Genomic DNA, 21,901 nt, shown 5'->3' on the forward strand with positions numbered 1-21,901 from the left:
TAAATACCTGTTTGAATTGGAGCCTGACAGCTGCCTGTAGCAAACACATTAAGCATACGATTCGATTAGCCAGATCATAACACAGCAAGCTATTAGACCAGGCTGAACAATGTTGAAATTTCAATTAAATATTTCACTGAAATTTTGATGAGGAAATAGGAAAAAATTCTCACTATATTTCCAGCCTATTTTTCAACTGTCTCTATTTACTATAAATATTGCTGACCCTGAAATTATCCATCCCTTTTAAAAGGCCACGACTTATTTGACAGAGCTGTGTGACTGACACTAAATAATTTTGTCGCCTTTATTTCTGTGTACATATTTTCTGCGAACGGATCATGAAATGCTCCCAAATTTCTTCAGTAAATAATTCTCAGTCTGCAGATGGTTCTCAATAAACTATTCACCAGTGTTTTGGTTAGTTATGTAAGCGATGTAACATTGTTTCCAGCCCCTGATTTGACAGCGCATTTAGCGAATAATACTATGTGAATGGGGAATTTTCATTGAATTCACTCTCTCAGTTTTGCTCTCAATGAGTGTTTGAGCAGCCACGCTTCACATCCGATGTTCACAAGCATTCTCACTGGCTGAGCTCAAATGCACACATGTTAATGGAAAGGGAACATAAAAAGGTCATGAATACATGAAAGCCACATGTAATTTGGAATTCAAATAAGGATGCATTGCATCTTCCCCATCTGCCCTCCTCCCAATATTTGCTTAGCTCTAGTGTTTGACTCCGTTATCCATTGCACTGTATAGTATTTGAGAGGAACAGTATCAGAATTTTACAGCTTAATGCACCTCCTGACAGCTGTGAAATGTACTGCTTTGAGCTCTTCATTCCTCTGCAGTTTGAGTCACTTGCCATCTCCTCTGCTTAGAGCAATTTATGGGAGAGCCTAAATGTGGAAAAGCCAGTCAAAGCACAGAGCATGGGAAAGACTGACTACATAAGGCATTCAGAATCTGGTAGTTTGCTCTGTAGATGAAAACGGCCCATGAATGTAATTGGATAGAGATGTGACTATAATAACTTTCTTGTTTCACACTCCTCTATTAGAACCTTCTGGTCTCCTTTGATGTGCATAAAAAAGGGGAGGCCAAGTCTAATATCAAGAAATGGGATCCTCATGGGACAATGGTAAAAATGCCAGAAAGAGGGATTCTAGAAATGAACAAGGATCTCTAGGAGAATAAGGAAACCAGTATTATCCATAAAGCTTCCATGTCTCTCTGCTGCACTATAGAAATTCTTCCCCATGCCTGCAATAGCTTCCTGCAATAGACTTAAAGAAACAGTACCTGTATCCTCACAGGAACCAAAATAATTAACAGGAAAATAGATTTCTCATAGAGTTACTACAGTCCACACACACCGTGGCTCATAATTGTATCTTGCATACGGCTTCTGAAGCTTAGCAGGACACCATGAAAATTAGGTCATTTCTCAGCCCTTTAAGAAGACAGATTATTATTTGCTGCTAATTGAGGCACATAATAAAAACCATTTTGAGAATCTATATTTGCTTCCAGAGTTTTAAGTAGAGCTAGCTGGAAATGTTTTGTGGAACGATTTTTTTTTCTTTTTTTCTTTTTTTCTTTTTTTCTTTTTTTTTTTTTTTGCCAAAAATGGCTTTTTGACCACATTTATTTATTCATTCATTTATTGGTTTGGTGGAAATTTTTTATTTTGGTTAAACATTTCAGGTGTTTCGATGAAAAACGAATCCAAAACCTGAACGTTTTTCAGCAAAATATTTCTGGTTTTGATTTGGATTTCAGTGAAGATTTTCCATTTTTGGGTTTGGAAAAATGGGTTTGACTGTTTGTTGCTTTTTGGTGTTGGTTTTTCATTAAAAACAATTGAAATGCTTTCATGGGAAATGGGTTGGGGGATGTGGGGGAGAATGGACATTTTCTCTACATTTTGTGCAAAAACTAAATGGCATTTTCCATCCAGGTCAAGTTGTAACATTCTTCGGTAAGATTTGTTAACAGCGTCAGCTTCATGTTCTTAAACAGCCTAGTTTAAATGAGCTGTCAATGAGTGCCCCTCACCCTCCATTTTCCAGAGACCAATCTCTTGCTAGGCAAGGCTGCTTTTTAACACTCGGCCTCCATGTTTCACCCCAACATGTATGTAACCATAGTCAAGACTGAGTCACTGCAACCTTTCTGCTTGCTGGCTGAAACGTTCACTTCAGGGTAGGATTAAAGCTTGGGGCTGTTAACTTCAGTGAGGCTAGACTGTGGACTATCTGAGCTTCTCTACACAGGAGAAAGTGACTGGAAGGGCTATTCTACAATAACTATTCCGCTCTAGTTAGTCCAGAATAAGTCCCCATGTGGACTCTTTATCCCAGAATAAAAGTGACCATGGAGGCAAAGTAATTATTCTGGAATAGCATCACTTTGATTCTGGAACAGAGTGCCACACAGACTTAAAAAGACCAGGCCATGTGCAGAGGTCAAGAATTGTTTCAAAAATGCTCAGTGTTGTAGGGGTGGGGTTTTTTTGCATATTATTGGACATAATTCATTACAAAGAAACGACGGTTTAGAAAAAATGACGAACTTGCTATAGCAAGGTATCTGCATTGCCCGGTAAATACACGGCACTGCTATAGTGTAGTATGTACTGTACAATACGCATACGTAATGCCCTGCCGTAGTACAGCATATGCCTTGCACTATAAATACGGGCCTACGTAGCATAGTACGTACATTGCTTCAGCGCAGTATATGCATGGTGCAGAATGGTACATTGCTTCAGCGCAATACCATGGCAATCGCGAAGCACTGCCCTGGAATGCGATCAAGTGACTTGCATTGATTTTAATGGGATCCATGTGGCTAAAATTCCACACAATGAATTGCAAATGTTTACCTCCATCTTTTTCTGGCACTTGTCAATATACAGCAGTTTACCCTGTAATCCATTAAATCTCAGTTTCTGTTTGACTCTTGATGGCTAAGGTCCCAATAATTAATGTTTGCAATGTGCAGAAAGCTATAATCATTTCAAGAACGACTGTGTTTATTCCATATTACTGCTAGCCGATAGTATACAAGCAGCCTGATTTCATTTTCACTTATGTAAATCAGGACTAACTCTACTGAAGGTGATAGGGTTACAGATCAGAACTGGCCTAGTGTATGTACACTGGTTTTGTTAATGGCTGATACTTTATTCTAATATACAGCCCACTTGGAGATATGCAGACCTCTTTTAGTGACCGAACTCTGCTGCCATCCTGACCCTTTGCCTTTGTCATCCTGACCCTTTGCCTGATGTTGTAACAGGACGTCCACTAAGACTGATGGACGGTTTAAGCACATGTCCATTCTTTTCTTAAATGGGTGCACTGTATGCGACATTTATTGTTATGATTTGTATTGCGGTAGTGCCTAGCAGCCCAGCCCTGGCCCCGCTGTGCTAGGTGCTGTGCAAACACGGAGCAAAAAGACAGTGCCTGCTCCAAGCAGTTTACCCCTCTGTTGTCTCATTCTCATATTGTACAGCCAGGCTGATGGGGGGGGGGGCACAAGGAAGCAATGAGACACCATTAGTCATGTACCAATCCTCTGCCATGGTAGGTTGTTGCACATTCTGGTAACCCGCTTGGAGAAGAAGCCTCTGTAATATCTGCTCTGCTGTGTTCATCCATCTCAGCAACCTCTCATTTCATCAGCCCTCTTGGTCCCTCGGACAGCCTGCTAGGCCAAGGCCGTGCTAGAGGAGAAATAGCATTGATGTGGGACTGGATTAGCCTTACAGTGGAAATGAGATACCTAGTTACAAAGAAAGAGACCTAGTGGCTAGAGCTTTACACTAGGACTGAGGAGACCTCGGTTCTGTTCCTGGCTCCGTCACTAGCCTGTTGTGTGACCATGGGCAAGTTGTGTCAGCTGACTGTGCCTCAGTATACGCATCTGTGAAACGGATATAACAACACTGACCTCCTTTGTAAAGCTCTCCCTAAGAGCTAGGTCTTATTTTTACCAGCTAACCTGCTAGGTGACCTTAGGCAAGTCACTTCTCTCTCTGTGCTTCTGTTTCCCGTTGTCTGTCTTTTCCATGTGGACCATAGGCTCTTCAAGGCAGAGACTGTCTCTTACTGTGTGTCTGTACAGCCCCTAGCACGTTCGGGCCCATAGCCACGACAGTACAAATAATAATCCCATTTGGTAAACAGGGGCATTGTTTTCCTGCTGTCATTTTTGAGATACTCTCTGCACTCCCAGGGGGCTTTGTATTTAGGGAAGATGATGGAAGACTCAGAGAACAGCAGGACAGAGCAGAATTCAACTTGGAGCTAGAGAATCTGGTTTCCTGGAGGGTGTCCTAGGTCATCAAGTGAAGGTACAGGGGTTTGCTAAGACGCAGATCAAGGAGTGGGCCTATGTGACTTATACAAATCAGAGTAATAAGGAAACCGGTTCCTTCAAGAGCTACATTGTGAAGAAGATGAACCTCAGTTATACAGCTAAAGTTGATAGTTATGTGCCAAACTGCAAATGCAGTTTGCTTCCCTACACAGCAACTTACAACATGGCAGGCTTGAGACGCCAAACTGTTGAGCCCCTATATTGTGAGGGGATATGGGACCTGTTTCTTTAAATCCATAGGCGGAAGCCAGTCAGGAGCAGGTTAAGGAAATTCTGCAATGAAATGCAGAATGACAGAGTGGCTTTAGCGATCACACTTATTCCTTAGTGCAAAAAGTTCCTTGTTCAGTGTTAGAAAAAAAGTGATTTTCTTTGAGTCTTTACTCCTGTCACATGACCATGCAAAGACTGAAAATTGCATTTTCAGCTAAACCCTGTTGTCCAATGAAAAATCTTTTCAACCAAAAATGTTCAACCAGCCCAATGGATGAGATTCTTTAACTGAGTCCCTGACCTTAGTCAATGCCTTTATATAGCTACGTCATTATGGAGCATGAAGCCATCTGCAATGGCCTCCTTGCTTTCCTGCAAACCAAGTTACTGAGGGATTTAGCTGATTTTGACAACATTTGGAACCAAAAGACACAGCAAGCGGGTGAGAAGGAATTTCGACCCTGCTAATGGGACATCTACCTTTAGAATCCACTGAAACTCTAAAGGATGAGTTTTTTTAACTCCTGTGGAGGAGCAAGGATTTCAACATCTACCTTTAGAATCCACTGAAAGCTGAGGAGTCTGCCAGGTGTATGACAGAGCAGCATTTGAAGCCGGAGGATGAGTGCTCACTGCAACACCCAAGAACTACACTCACCTCGCTACTCTGCTGCACACTCCCTTTTGTCAGGGACGCACAGCTGAGCCCAGCTGACTCAGCTAATGAACCTGGCCCCCCGATTGGCTGAAGATACCAGCAGGAACATTCTTAAACCCTGTAGCAGGGCTATCTACTTAATACTGTTCTGTGCTCCTAGCTATGTATCTGGTCTGCTTTCCTTCTGAAAGTCTGGCTCTGATTCTTAGCTTCTGGCTCTGCTATGCTCCCTAGACTTGGTAATTTGGCTCTTGATCTGGGCTCTGGCCACTAGGCCAACCTCCCACCCTGACCATTAGGTAGTACTGTCCCACATCCAGTCTCTTACAGCTTGGCCAAGTCACTTAGTCTCTCTGTGCCTTGATTTTACATTTGTAAAGTGGGCATAATAGCTCTGCCCTGCCTCACTGGGGTGTTGTAAAAATAAATGCACAAATATAGGCGATGTGTTCACGTTATATAGTGATGGAAGCCCTATAAGAACCTAGACCAATAGAGTGCCCCAAACCCTCCCCACTGAAATAAATGGTGTAATGTTGATTTACACCGGCTGAGGGTCTGGTGCTGTGAGGTTGGATTACTGCTGACTTGAGCATAATTAGAAGCATTGGTGGCCACACAGTGAAAAGCTCCATGTGCTATCACCAGGCATCGTGCTTCCCCATTTTTTTCCTTTTGCGGTTACTTGCTGATTGATAATGAAGCTGTTTAATGCTGATAGCAAAACTCCATCAGTGGCTCTGTCCCATCCCCTTGCTTCCAGTATGATGCAGTGGGACTTATTAAATGCATAATGCATCACACACTTAGGGGAAAAAAACCCTTCCCTTCATTTGCTAAATTGCAAGGCATGCTGCAGCCGTGCTCAGCAAGGAACATTCCCCTCGCCCTAGGGAAAAGGCTGCTCAGAACAACCTGCGTGTGCGGGTGCCCTTGGTGAGGTGAAGCATTAGTATGTCAGCGCAGCTCTCAGCAGGAGCTCATTTGCATGAGGAGTCTGTAGAGGGCTCCTCTCCCTATCGAATGAAATCCAGCAGCGAGGGTAACACAACGAAAATGAATAGACTCTGAACTTTAGAGCTTCCTGCTCTAACATTAGTGTTCTCCACAGAAAGGCCTAGCGGGTGGTGTGGGATCCCAAAGGTACTTGGTCACTCACGCTCTTTAGGGCACGTGTTTTCGCCCTCCTGTGTTTTTCTGCTCCACTTAGCAACTTCCGCCATCAGATCCCTGCTGTCTGAGGAAGCAGGGAAAGCTTCTTCATGCAAAGTCGAGAACGGGCCAGCAAACCGTGTCACTGAGCACACATAGGGTACGACGTAGCCAGGCGCAGGTCACTTAGGCGGTCAAAGGGCATTGTCTCTGCAAGAGCAAGGGGCTAGCCGCGGTGGGAATAGGTGCAAGGGCCGGCTCAGTACACAGATGCCTTGTGCTGAGTCTGTCAGGTGCTTTTTTGGTCTCGGCTTTAGCCCAGATGGGCCAGATTCTGGTCCCTGTACCTATGTTGAATAGCACTTGGTCCGTTCCTTTCAACAGCAGGGTACTGTACTTCTCATCTGGAGTAAAGGGAAGGGCGTCTGGCTTTCTGAATGTGATCCCCCAGCTAATGACTGCAATGTGGGGTGAGTTAGCCACAGTTCTCATTCCCAGCATAACTGGGGTGGTGTCTTAGCCAGTCTGTTAGCCAGGATGCATGAGAACAGGTGTTTAGAATGTGCTTCCAGTCATAAAGTGATCCCCAGCCACGGAGGAAAGCAATCCCCCCCATCTTCCTCATGTCCACTTCTATTGCTGTTCTCTCTCACCATGTAAATCAGCCTGGAGTCCGTTAAACAGCTTACCTGTCATGCCCCGACTGACCTACGGCAACTAGGAATGCCAGCAGCAAAGCCTGATTCCACATTGCTTTGCTATGCAAAGCAGTATCAAACTCTACCAGATCAGGATGGTGGTGTTTTCACACCTGCTTTGCACAGACCTAAATGACTGCCCAAGGCAGGGGGTGGGGCGGGAGGGGAGTAGGCGCGTATTTTACATCCCGTACTGGTAACCAGTGCATAAATGATCAAGAGTGACAGGAGAAGCTACACCAGAAAGCTCTCTGCTGCTCCAGAATAAATGTCCACTGTACCCAGCAATAGCCATCACTCTTCGTGAATGCAACAACCATGAGTTCTATGTGTGCGCATCAGAAAATGAATGGCCCTTCTCCATGAGAGAGAGCAATTCAGCATCTATGTCCACTCCACCCGCTGCTCTGCACTGGCCGCGGCCCCTTTACGCTGCGCGGCAGTTACCGGCGCACTCCGCTCCCTGCTCTGCACTGGCCGCAGCAGTGGGTGAGGGGGGGTTGCCAGTAGGAATGGCACTGGGAGCAGTGCAGAGATAGGGGGCCTCAGCCCAGACAGAGCAGGCTGCTGACTCATCCAGAGCTGGGCATTCCTTATTAGCCAGGAGACCAAGAGATGAGGACAGAGTTTCTTGCCAAAATCATTAACAGGCTTGGTCGCTGGCCCTGTCCGTTTAGTGCTGATCTGCCTCATCAGCCGATCAGGCTAAAGTATTGCAGAGCCTATTTTTTAAGGCTGTGCTGAGGTTTCTGCTTAAAGTTTTGTTTTGCCATTTCTATCTCAGGTACTTAGCAGAGCTCATCACCACCACAGTGAGCCCTTCCTCCAGCCTCCGGGGAGGCAGGGCAGTGCTGTGCTTGTTATTCCCAATGTACAGATGGGGAACTGAGGTACAGAGAGGTTAAGTAACTTACCCAAGGTCATCCAGAAAATCTGGAGCAGAGCAGAGAACTGAGTCCCAGCTAGCACCCTAACCACAGGGCCAGTCATCCTCCTCCTCTTCCTCATTTGCTCCCACTTTAACTTGTATTTCTCAGCCTGTGTTAATCAGTTTCTTCTTTGTGAATCAACTGCATGGGCCAGATCCCCAGCCTGTGAAAGTCACTGGCACCAGCTGAGAATTTGGCCCACAACTCCTATGTAGCTCTTCAGCATGTCTTTAGCTCTGCTGTTATTTTCTTTGCCTGTGCTTAGAGATGAAAGGCATCCTGGCATAAAGTTAATTCATAGTAAGTGGGCGGGGGTTGGACCACGTCCTTGAAATCTTTTAAGGAAACACTCCTCCAAGTGCTGAAGCCTTCTCAAGGACTTTGACAAACAATCAAGTACAAAATTGTATCCTACTTCTCTGTATTTCTTAACCACATTTATACTATTAGGAACATGTGTTGTTTGTTCCTTGAGAATTAATCACTCCTGTTGCTTATTCCTAAAGCTGCGAATCTTTCACAGAAGTCACGGATTCATGGAAGTCATGGACAGGTCACTGGCCGTGACTTTTTGGTTACTGCCTGTGACCTGTTCATGACTTTTACTAAAAATACCCGTGACTAAATCGTAGCCTTACTTATTCCCCACCGGAAGTCATAGCAATTCTTTGAGATAACATCACTGGCTGCTATGGAAATGGATGTGATGTCGCAAACAGAAGACTAGGATACCATGTAATAAATAAGAAAGAGCTGTTGACATCTGAAGGATCAAATCCTGGGCTAAGTTCAGCTCTGGCGTAAATGGGTGCCTTAACTTCCATGGGTAGGCCACCTGCTTACACCAGGGCTGAATATGGCCCATGAATTTAACGCAAATAATCTTAAAAGGAGGGGAGAAGAGGGGTTTCTAGCAACAGATGACAAAAAGAAGGGGAATGGACCATTTCTGTCGCCAACAAGTTCAACGTCCTTCTACTAAAAATAAACCCCATCTAAAGACTCACGTTGAATTATAATAGCATCAAGTACCTGGCCACCACCAGGGAGGGAAGTAAATTCTTACCCAATTCTTACTCAGTTTAGATTGCATGGTTCATTCCTGGTATATGAGCTGCTTTGAGGCCCTTCAGTTTGGTGTGCAGGGATATAAGGGTAGCTGGGTTTTGAGGATGTTTGCCATTCCCTGTTAAATTCTGCACCCTTGCCCCTCCTCTTTCTCAGGCATCAGTTTGAAGGCACAATGTGGGTAATATTCCCTCAAGTTAATGTTCCAGCTACATGCTTATTCATTGCCTGCTGATGCTTATTTTCTGCACAGACAGTGAGATTCGTAGCACCACCGGCTCTGCTGTGTTTAACAGTAGCCCCACTCTGTCACCTTCTGAGGAGACCAGGGTGTTCAACCAAAGCCGGTGGCCCAGGTTAATTTTCACCATCTCTGTCCTCCTCAGTGAGATGAATTATAGACATGGAGCCTAGCTAATCAACCTGCTTTCTCAGCTGTCTCAGAGAATCCGCTGTATCTGAATGTGTGGCCAGCTACTTGATGCCAGCTGGTTGATGAAACAAATTGACACTGGTTAATTTGCTTTAATGTACAAGGTATTAGGGTGAGCAGTTTCTCGGCCATACTGACATGGTTGTATGCCATGTGGTTGGTCCCAGGATACTAGAGAGACAAGGTGAGGGAGGTAATATCTTTTATTGGACCAACTTCTGTCCCATAGAAGAGATCACCTCACCCACCTTGTCTTACTGATTTGAGTTGTCGCTCCCATTGATGTCAATGGGGGATCATTGCCCAGGATTAGCTAAGCAGAGGGTTTCCTTGCTGTACGTTTGTGCCACCCCACATCACAGGGGGAAGAGGGATAACAGCTGCAAAATTTGGTTATTTGGGTTAGTCAAGTCCCGAGAGGACTGTAAGTAGCTTCAGAGGGACTCAGTCAGGCTAGGAGAATGGGCAACACAATGGCAGGTGAAGTTCCATGCTCATAAATGCAAAGTAACGTGCACTGGAAGGAAAAAATTAAACTACTCACACACCGTACAGGGTTCTAAATTAACTGTATCTACTCAGGAAAGGGACCTGGGCATCTTAACAGACAGCTCTGGTCAACGGTCAAAGAAGCAAACAATGTTAGGATGCGTAAAGAACAGGATTGAGAATTATCTGGCAATATACTAATGCCTGTATATTAATCAATGGTGCAGCCTCACCTGGATAGTGTGTGCACGACTGGTCACCCCGTGACCTTGGACAAGTCATTTCATCTCTGGGCTACCCCATCCGTAACATGAAATAATAGTCCTTCCTTTTCTCCCACTCTTTGTCTGACCTGCTCATTTAGGCCTTGGCTACTCAGGGATTTGCCAGAGGTGTAGATGCACCACCCTGGGCACGACTTACACTAGTGCAATATGATTGGTAGCAGTGCGGTTTATCTTAGTCGGAAACCTTAGACTGTCAGCTCTGTGAGGCATTGACCATGACTTATTACATGGCTGTGCAGCACCTAGCACTACGGAAATCCATAAAACTCTGCTGGTGTGTCTAGCCATTGCTGTAACATGAATATTAAATAATGTAGATAAAGTGCTTGCAGCATCCTATCCATATATTGTAAGCTCTCTGGGGCAGGGACTGTCTCTTTTCTAGTTTCTGTAGGGGACCTGGCACACTTAAACCTTCTTAGTTATAGCATCTGGTACAGAGACGTGTTTGGGGTCCATGCCAGTGTTATACACACCTGCCTCACCAGGGCTGCCTAGCTTGTGCTTGTGCTATTGTCAGACTTTCTATGTCTGGATGTGGAATGGGTTGAGAATAGAGACAAGAACCTCAACAGTCAGATGTTTGTTTTGCAAAGCCAGGGATGATTCCATCGTTCTGAGCATAGGGTCAGGTAAAAGCTTCTGGCTTTGGCTCATCTTTAGTAAAAACACAAATCAGGTGGTGTTTATAAAAATGACTTATCGCCTCAAGTACCCTGTGAACTCAGCTAAGAAACCTGAGCTTGGAAAGAAGTAATGTTTCAGCACATCTACAATGTCTGCACCCCTTCCATCATACTTTCCATGATTCTTCTTTAGTCTCCTCATTACACACACAATAGCCGTGTGGATCAGTCATAAGCAACAGGGCAAGGCTGCGTGTTCTTATACAACGGCATCTCTGCCTCTCCCTGTCACTGTTGTGAATCAGTGTCCACTTCGGGGCTACTATCCGTGTGTGTTTTGTAAACTGAAATGAAAGGCCGCCTCCTTCACTGCTGTAAATTGGCAGAGCTCCATGGACTTCAAAGTCAGTTTAAGTTTGAACTGCAAATGTATCGTCCCCCTGAGTTTGATTAGATAACGTCAGGGAATCCAGAAGCTTCTTAAATGCCACATAATGGAAAAATGAATCTGTATAATGTTGGTTTTCAGTCAGTTCACCACCAGGGACGACAGTTATTCAGAGAGACATGGTGAGGGTGAGGTGATATCTTTTATTGGGCCAACTTCTGTTGGTAAGCGAGACAAGCTTTCGAGCCACACAGAGCTTTTCTTCTTCTACACTGCCTAGTTCCTCAGACACTAAGGTACCAACGAGATGATGGACCTTATTTATAAGGTCAATAAGGTAACAGTAAATACTAGTATAAGACAAGGCTTGGCTATGGGTCACATTGTCTGGCTCTTAATAATAATAATCAGTTATATAACACCTCCTCCTCAAGCAATCTGGTTCACCCACTGAGCTAGCAACACCACTTACAGGGGGATTTTTGCCATTGCACTTTAGCTGAGGTTTCTGCAGAAGGGAATTGCCTGAGTGCAGCATGGGATCCCCTGAGTCCAAGGGAGCAGGAGTTGTGTACATTTTGAACATCAACAAATTACACTAAGTAAATGCACTGAGTGCATCACTGATTTCTCCCCTTAAACTGAGGAGGGCTGGCTGGAAAACAAGAATTCCATTTTGCAAAACATTATGAGGCTCTGAAATTTGTTTGCATTCTTTATCAGAACGAACCCAAGACCTCTTGAAAATTTTCATGAAAGACAACATGAGAGAGACAGACCCCAGTTTTGTTTGAAGTATTTTGGCATTTGAATTTACACAAAAAATAAAAATTTTGCATGGACAACTTAGAAAAACTTTTTTTAAAAAAAATTTAAACCTCTTCTAGGTACCAGCTTTTGATGTGCAGTTAGGAGCCAGTGGTCCATCTGAGTTGGCCAGGACTCAACTAAAGGTTCGCAGAAGAGGAAAGGAAGAGATCCTCCCCCCACACACCTGATCTGGCAGAGGATGTGAGGAGATCAGTGTAGCCGGCATATCCAGATGCCAGGGAGGACTCGCATGCTATATGAGCAGTGGGCCAATTTATTGAAGCGCAGCTGGACAGAGACTTGCAAATCAAAATCAGCGAATTGATACCAAGGACAGGTTGTGAGGCAGTGGAATTTGCTAAAAAACTGGAGTTCATCCATTCAGCAGCCCAGCAAGAGAAATAACAGCTGCTAGTGAGGAAGGTGTAAGCTGATCACCCTCAGCTCAGTAAGTACAAAACTGTGTCTAAGATGCATGATGTGAAAGGGGATTCCGATGATTCTCACAAGAACCCCACTTGCCCATGCCCCGGGGCTCCAGCTCTAGGAAGACAGGGGGAGATAGATGTAGGAGACTTTGGCAGTGCTTTGTCATCTGAGGATCCCTGTACACTGGGGAGACCTTGCTGTGACGGAGCAGCACAGAGCTCCCCCCTCACAAGGAGCATCTGGCCCCTAATGTTCTAGCCACATGCCCAAACGCCTCACGAGTCATCCAGTCCTTCAAGCTGGTTGGCCTGTGGGACACTAAATTCACCACATCTGGAATCATATGCTCAGTTCTTCCTTAGTCCTTTATTAAAGCCAGTTAGCCAAAGTCCGGGTGTTGTGGGGTGGGGGGAGAGGGTCCATTAAGAGGAGAAATCAGTGAAACCAGTCAGATGTATTCTTGACGTAATCTTGTTTGTTTGCAAAATGTGCACGCAGTCTGTTTTCCCCCTAAGCACAATAGAAACAAACAGCGGGCAGTTTCCTGGCTCAAAAATCCCCATGGCTGCTCTTCCAGCAAGTTCTGTGCCCAAGAAGTCCTGCACCTCTGCGTCCTCTCCGGGTCATGCTCACCGCTCCTTCACTTGGCTGGCTGCCTCCAGCACACACCACATGCAGTCCATCTCCTCGCCCCTGCGTTAGCCCGTTGGTCCGCACGCACAGCACCTTGGCCCTCAGGCCCAGCTCTGGTGCAGCCTTTGCCTGTGGCAGACCCTCCATTATTGGCAGCTGTTTTGACTACAGAAGGGGGTTGGATTGTTTATTCTGTCGGGCCTGAAAGAGTGCTTCGCACCCATTGGTTTTCACAAATGCTGTGATTCTTTCGATCAGTCCCTGGCTGGCAGCTGTTAGCACCTTTCAGTGGGAGCCAACAGGAGCGCTGGCTCCACAGACACTGGCAAAAGCTGCAGGGCGTGGCCTACAGAAAGCAAGTATAGCCAGTTTTCCATTGCACAAATGCAATTGTCACCTCAAGCCATGGCCCATGCTTGCAGGTGTGGGTTTGGTCTGTAGATCTTCTGTGTGCTGGTTTTTGAGTGAGCTGCTCCATCTCGTCATGCACTCTGACAAAGCTAGGACTGGTATTTTCTGCCTGTGGCAGAAAGGCTTCTCTCTGATAGCTCTTCACTTCTTTTTTTTCCCCACCCAGCATCTCAGATTTCATCAGCCTTTGTGAACGGTGGCTTGCTAAAGAGTGTAATAACCCTGACGCAAGTGCAGAGTGAACTTGGTACAAATCCATTTCACCTTGCTCAGGCACAGCTTCAATCACATCCTGCCTCCTCCTGACGCACAGACCTGACAGTGGAGATATCCTTTGTGAAGGGAGGTTACAAAAATAATTGCTCAGAAAGAAGACAAAAGAATAGTCAGGGAGGGTGCAGTTTAAAAAGGTCATGTAATGAAAGAATCTATTCAGAGCTGCTCATTAGCAGAGCCACTGGTGACCCTGAGTTACTTCCTCCCTTATCAGGCTAATGTGACCTAGATACAGTTCTGGTGATGCAAACATTCCCCTGACTTGGATCATATAGGGCCCAAATCTTGCCACCACGGATGTCAATAGTAAAATACCCATTGAAATCAGTGCAAGTGATAGGAGCAGGTCAGCTATACTTGCATAGTGGCCACAAACATTATCTGTCCTGTGATCCCCTGGCAGGTGCCTGTCCTTCACCGAGTTGCTGGGCTGGCAGGGCTGTTTACATCAGTGATGTTAGTCATGTGTGCCCTCTCACCGTGCATTGGTAATGCTGATAATGCCTGTCCTCTAACCATGCTGGCAGCATCTGAAATCCAAATGAAGGTCACATAGAACAGGTCCCCTGAAGTCAAGGAGAAGATATCAAATTGGAGCTTAATGACCGATCTCCTCAGCCCAGACCAGGACTAGGGAGCACAGGGGCTGTTCATTTAGGCCCCTATTCAGGAAGGTACTTAAGCACATGCCTAACTCTAAGCAGGTGAGCAGTCCCAGTGACTATCAATGGGTCTATTCATGTACTTACAGTTAAGCATGTGCTAAAGTGTTTTGCTCAATCTGTGAGCTAGAGAGCCAGCGGGAACTCCAGGGTGTCTCTGTAGGCCAGCAGCAGCCTGAATAAAGAAACACTCTTACAGTCACTGTAGGCAAGTCCTGTTTCTTCTTTACAGGAGGAGCATTATGCAGACCACAGAAGCCTTTGAGTCATAACACCTGACAAACTAACCTGATTTGCATTGGAAATGTAGATCAGAGACAGGTCAAATACAGAAGCCAAATGAGCAGTTGGCCAGAGAATGGCAAAGCTCTCTCTTTTTTTTTTTTTTTTTTTTTTTTCATTTTGCTTGAAATTTTTCTTCAAAAAATTTCAAGTTTTAAGCAAAAACCCCCAAACCAAAAATGATTTGTTTTGGGGTTTTCACTGAAAATCTCAACAATTTTTTTAAAAAATTCATGAAAATTCTTTTCATTGAGCAAATACTTTCCATAAAAAAAACAAAATACGTTTCAACAAGAAAAACTTTGACCAGCTCTAGTGAGATTGGAATCAGTCCCTGAGAACAAAAATAGAGACCACTCCTGCACCAATATTGAAAATAAGGGCAAAAGTAACCTTGATTTCATAGATTCCAGGCCAGAAGGGACCACTGTGATCATCTAGTCTGGCCTCCTGTGTAACACAGGCCAAAATAAATCCTAGAGCAAGTCTTTTAGAGAGAGAGCCAATCTTGATTTAAAAATGTTCAGGGATGGAGAATCCACCGCAACCCTTGGTAAGTTGTTCCAGTGGTTAATCGCTCTCATTGTTAAAATGTACACCTTATTTCCAGTCTGAACTTGTTTGAGCTTCAGTGGAGCAGGATGGGCTCTGGGAATGGAGATAGCATGAAAACTGCTTTTTTGCAGTATTCTGGCATAGCTGCGTCTGTTGGCTGTGGTCTCTATCCCAGTGTAAAGAGGGACAGGATACAAGACCTTCAGTCATTTAGAACCTGCTCCAACAGATCACTGCGCATGGAAAATGCCAGTCTCTGTGGATCTGAACATTATGTTCATGCTAAAATAGATCTGTTTATCTCTACAGCAGTATATGACACTAAGCCTTAGGGTCGGTCTACAAACAAAGTTGCACCTGTTTAACTAAAGGTGTGGGGTGAAATCCTGGCCCCACTGAAATCAATGGGAGTTTGACTTCAGTGAGGCCAGGATTTCACCCACGATGTTTAAACTGATTTAGTTAACTGATGAAAAAGGCTGTGTGGACACACTTAAATCAATTTTAAACCGGGACAATATTGGTTGTGCTTCTGTTGGTAAATGTACAGGTGCAAGCTAAGCTAATATAACCAGCTTTAAATTGATCTGTGTCTATACACGGGTTTTCATCCATTTAAATCAGAGGTCCCAAAACTGGGGGACATCCCCCCTGCGGGGCGCAAAGGAACATTAGGGAGTGCATGGCTGGGGCCCAGGCAAGCCCCTACAGGGGACAGGGGCAACCCAGCTCCATTCCTAGCTCCAGCTGCTGGCCCTACGCCCGGGGCCTCGACTGCTGGCCTCGTCCTCCAGCCGAGGCTCCGCTCCCGGTCCCGCCCCACCCCCAGCTGTGGCCCCAGTGTCCTTACCAGTTCCCCAGTACCTGTGTCCACATCCCCCCTTCTTGGGGCTGCGGCCCCACACCTGGCCCTGGCTTGCGGGGGAGGGCGTGGACAGAGGTTGGGGGGCATGAGGTAAAATTTTGGGGAACCACTGATTTAAATAAATCATTTTATAGCTGCTTTTGAGTTAAACTGGTGCAATTTGCGTGTTCAGACACAATTATTATCACTAATTATTACTAAAAATAAAAATGCATAATAGAATTGCAATATGATCTGTGGTTTTTCAAAAATAAATATTTCAAACAGCCATTTCAAAATATCAAATGATATCAGTTCACAAACAGAACTGTACCAAATTTTTATTCTTAAATTAACCCATTTTTTTGGCTGAAAGTTATGTTCCTTGAAAAAATCTCATGCAAATCATTTCTTTAAAACTCCATAATTTGTCCAATCTGCATCATATTTATAACCAAAAAAAGCATCTAGACAAACAATCTCTTTATAAAGTTTAAGCCTCATGTGATTTTAAATGATTGAATTATCAACCCATGAAACTCAGGGATTACAGTGGATACAGAGGGTGAACGATGCTGGTAGGTAAGGTTATAATGAAGCACGCACTATTGTAACCACTTAAGCAGATACATTAGCTGCTAACAAAGAAGAGCGTCTATAAAATCATGCAGTTCCTGTGCACCAAACTCTGACGTTTTAAATAATCCATCAAAACATTTTTTAAAAAAGGAAAATAATGAAGCTGTTGAAATAAGACCTGTTTTATGTAGCAAGCCACAACATTTCCAATAATGCAGTGAGTGACACATTCTTAAGCAAGTAACAGAGGAATTAATTTGCTACAATGAAAGTGTTCCATTGCCTAAGAGGGCTTGTATAAATTTTGCATAATGTTTGGAAGATATATATCCCCCATAATAAACTTCCTTCAATTAGAATGAATTAGCTCAAGGTCATTTCCTATTAATGTGAGTACTAAAAATCAAGGAAATCACTAGTTATGGCATTCACCTCCCCCGCAACCTCTCTCCAGATGTCTTCCCGCCAAAACTAATACCCAAATGCATTCACCTCCACAGCAAACTCCCTCTTATATCCACTACACAACTGCCCACAGTTACACATTCAATTTCTCAAAGTCGCACTCAACTTTATTTCTGGCGGGGCAGAGTTAAGGTTGTTTGGTGCCTGAATTGTGCATTCCCATGCTTTAAAATGTTTGGTTTCTCTTTAATTTAACCTTAACCCTGAATTTCCCAGGTTTTTAATAATGTCTTTTAATATGATTTACAACATTCTTGTAAGATTTTTTCCCCCTGAAATCACTGAGATGTTCTCCCATCTTTAACTCCAGCTCCTGAAGGGTGGGGAGTATGTGGATATATATATTATGACAGGGTCGGGCCAGATGGCTACAGGAGAGTGATAGAAGGCAGATATATTAGCCCCATGTTAAGTAGGTCCCTTTCCCCTGGGTAAGGTAACAGGGAAGGTTCCAGAACAATCAGGAACTTTCTGGAAACAATTAAGGCAGACACGCTGATTAGAACACTGCAGCCAATCAAGAAGCTGCTAGAATCAATTAAGGCAAGCTAATCAGGGCACCTGGGTTTAAAAAGGAGCTCACTTCAGTTTGTGGTGTGCATGTGAGGAGCTGGGAGCAAGAGGTGCAAGAAGCTGAGAGTGAGAACGCGTACTACTGGAAGTGTGAGAAGTACAAGCATTATCAGACATCAGGAGGAAGGTCCTGTGGTGAGAATAAAGAAGGTGTTGGGAGGAGGCCATGGGGAAGTAGCCCAGGGAGTTGTAGCTGTCACACAGCTGTTATGGAGCCACTGTAGACAGCTGCAATCCACAGGGCCCCGGGCTGGAACCCAGAGTAGAGGGCGGGCCCAGGTTCCCCCACATCCCTCCATCCCTGTAACTCCCTACTTGATACCGGAGGAGTTGACCTGGACTGTGGGTTCCACCAGAGGGGAAGGTCTCTGGCCTGTTCCCCAATCTATTAGGTGGATCAGCAGAGACTGCGGGGATTGTTCTTCTTCCTTTCCCCATGCTGGCTACTGATAAGGCTAACTGAGTGAATGGCAGATTTGAGCCACGAAAGTGGCCAAACTGAGGGCTGCCGTGAACCTCTGAGGCAAGCAAATCCGCCAATAAGCGCAGGACCCACCAAGGCAGAGGAGGAACTTTGTCACAATGTATCATATCAAATACGAGCACACATGCATAGGCCCACATGCTCTCTTCACGGTTAATAGAAACCTCAGGAAAGTGCATTTTTCCAGGCAAACTTTTCATGATGTGTGTCTATGAAGAAACAATGCAATGACAGCAATGGGCTAGATTGTCCCCTTCCTGGATTTCTCCACTATAAAGCACAGGAAATTCTGATTGCCCATTCATGGAATCTCTGCTTTTATTATTTAATAGTGGGGGGTAATGGGATTTGTCCCCTAGTCAACCACTGCAGAATTGACAGGGGACTTAACCCAAGGAAGCCACACAGTACCCGAGGTCAGTGCTATCTGAATGGAGACCATTTGCATCCGTTCTGCCTCCTGAATCTAAGGCCCCATAGCCACGCAATTTGCTCTCCAATGTGCACATCATCCCCCAGGCAACTGCTTCATTCAGGCCCACTCGGGGGCGGTTTCAGAGAGCAGGAGGGGACAGCGCATGAGTTAATACTGATAAGGCCACCGTGAACAGGTTATGGTGCTCCCACGGGGTAGACCAGAGTGGATGTTCCTACAACAAGCACTGATTTCCCCCCGTTCTGCCTCCTCTAGTCCTTGCTTTGGCCCGTCCCAACCAGTGGAACGGATCCCCTTGGAGCACCCAGGGGCTTCCACGAGGTGATGAGAGGAGGGCAATGTTGTGCAGGTAGCAACCTCCTTTCTGGGCCCTGTCACCACCTGGATCCACTCATTTCTCTGCCTCTGCCCACACAGGGGTAATGCGGCTCATGGTGCGGAATTACCCTTTGGTCACAGATGGGACCTTTTGGCTAGGGATCGGAATCTTAATGAGACGCAGCAATGAGGACCTCACCCTGCTATGCAGACCTTTTCTGGGCATCTTGGGTAATTTTAACCCCAGGAAACAGAAGTGGGAACAGTGGGGAGACAAAGGGCAAATGGAAGAAGCTGCTGCTGGCTTTTAGTGGACTAACCTAAAATGGAACAAGATGGATTCTTCCAAATGCCAACCTCTTCCTGGAAAGCCAAGTGAGTCTTCATCAAAACCCCCTTCTCTTTCGAGTGCTCCCTCATGTCCTATAAGCATGGATTTGTGAGCACCCTATCAATATACTCCCCCCTACCCTTCGTAGTATTCAAGAACTGAGCTCCTGATAACCCTATCCCATAGCCCAACACATGGCATGCACGGTCCTCAGAGTAGCTGGTGATTTAAAAATAAAAAGCCAAAATTCATCCTATAAATCACTTGAAACAACTGCTAACTTAAAAAGTGAGCAAACCTTTTCCATGTATCTTTTTGCACTGTAGACCCATTCTTGTTTCTCTATCACTTTGTACACTGTAGCAGTCCTATTTCATATGAAGCCAAGCGGTATTATAAGGGCCTACTGCACCATTGCAAATATGATCTGAGAAACTATAAATCACTTCTAGGTTCCGAAAGATATTTTGTAGCTTTATCTTATCTTATCAGTTCATTAATAAAAGCAGTTAACACATTCATAGTACTTTTTGAAACATGTTGAGTAAACTTTTCCTGTCCATTGCCAAAATATTTCATAGCAAATTTGGAAGGAAATTCATATTAATCCTGTTTAATTTTGGAGGACTGATCTTGAGGTTTTTCTATCCAGACATCCACATAATTCAGAACTGATTATATTTATACACAGAGAGACAATGTATTAAAGAGGTTGCTTGTTGAGGTAATGTTTTATTACACCAACTCCTGTTGCTCAAAGAGACAAGCTTTTGAGCTTTACAGAGCAGCATCAACTTAAAAATCATACTTCTGTCTGAAAATGCTTTTCCTTCAGTTATTAAAAGTATCATCTAAGACTAAAAGAAATTAGAGAAAAAGTGTTTCTCTCTATTTTTGTTCAGTTTATTCACTTTGTGCAATCGCCAGCACTTCTCATAGTGCCGCTGCCCTGGTATAGTCAGAGTGAGTCAGCTTCTCCGGTTTGTGGGGGTCTTTCACACAACAACAGGGGAAGAAAAATATTTTTAAAAACAGAAAAATGTGATTTTTTTTAAGCACAAAAACTGGAACAGGGAATGAGAAGCAGGTGCAATCACTGAAATGACTTTTAACTGGCTATCTGAAACTGATTAGATATCTAGCGGATGAAGTGCCATGATGAACGGAGGGTCACTAACTGCAAATGTAAGAAAAGTAGAACAGAAAGTGCCTGGCTTCATTTACCATTTAAAGAAACATAAAAAAAAAGGGCTCTTGCTTCCAATGGAAGAAACTTACCAAAGTAAACGGGCTTTCCGCATATGGGACAATATGAAATCATCTTCAGGGCTCCTCGGCACAGCACACAGCATTGAACAGGGCTCGTATAAAAAGCCTTCTCTTCAGCTAAAGCAACAGGAAAACCATGGCCAACAGCAAGACAATGACGTGTTCTGCTTTTGAAGCAGGATATTGTGGTTATAGGTAAATGAGAGCGCTGTAGTGTAAGAAGCTGAGTTCAGGGGCTTTATTACGTGAAGAATTAATTTATCTTTTTGAACCAAAAATGTAGACTTTAAGAAACACTTCTTCTCTATCACCAGAGGAGAAACACTGGAACCAGTTTAACTTCACCTCGTGTGCAGCACTCATGATATCTGGTGCAGATGCTGCTTTTCTCTTTTGCAAATCTTTTCTCCCAAGTTTCAGAGCCTGAGCTCTGATGTGAGCAGGAATGTTTACCCTGCTATTTTTAGCGCCATATCACAAGCCTATGTCAGTTGACCTGGGTTTTGAGACTCGCTGCCGGATAGGTTTTTTGCCATGTAGACATACCCTCATTGGCAGAGCTGAAACTCCAGCCCTCCAGTCCAGTGTTCGTCTCTCTGGAGTGGGAGGCATCTCTTCCTTTTGCAGCTTCGAAACACAAGTACAGATTTCCCCCCAAAACTAGTTTTGTGTCTAACTTAGGCTACGACTACACTTGAAGAGTTTTTGCGCTGTCAGTTTCAACGGTGATAGTGAACCCATGAAAGAAAGCGCTGGCGTCAGATCGTGTTTACAGTTGCAGCATTTCCATCACCCATGAGAGCAGCGCACTGAGGGCAGCTATCCCACAGTGCAGCTCTCTCCATTTAGACAATCGGTCTTGTGGGAAGGGTGTGATCGCGGGGCATCCTGGGTCCCTGCACAGCCTCCTCTCCACAAATGCTGATCGGCTCGAGTAGCTCAGCATCGCTCCAAGCGGGGGATCGTTTGCTCCACGGAGCAGCATTGTCACCAGGCCAGATGATAAGTGAGCACTTGCTAAGAAAACAGGAAGGGGAGTTTCAAAGTTCCTGGGGCTTTACACCAGAAGGGGCAAACGTCTGTTTACCTGGTGTCAGAGCAGCAGAACTGCTGACCAGAGTGGTCACTGTGGGATATCCTGCATAGGCTAAAAGCTCTGTAAACAGGAAGAATGTGTCTTCACTTGCACATCACTACAAAAGCAT

General features: G+C 44.7%; 1 protein-coding gene across 1 annotated transcript in view; it reads right to left on the reverse strand.

The window, feature by feature from the left end:
- The window catches only part of LOC140912147 (cysteine-rich protein 1), a 54,274-nt gene extending 33,442 nt beyond the window's left edge, over window positions 1-20,832 (reverse strand). The window contains exon 1 of the mRNA XM_073346315.1: window positions 20,706-20,832. Within this exon, the coding sequence (XP_073202416.1) occupies window positions 20,706-20,748 (43 nt within the window). The 5' untranslated portion in view covers window positions 20,749-20,832. The remainder of the gene's footprint in view (window positions 1-20,705) is intronic.
- Window positions 20,833-21,901: the final 1,069 nt, after the last annotated feature.

Source organism: Lepidochelys kempii, chromosome 5, assembly GCF_965140285.1.
Source record: "Lepidochelys kempii isolate rLepKem1 chromosome 5, rLepKem1.hap1, whole genome shotgun sequence".
Lineage (NCBI taxonomy): Eukaryota > Metazoa > Chordata > Testudines > Cheloniidae > Lepidochelys > Lepidochelys kempii.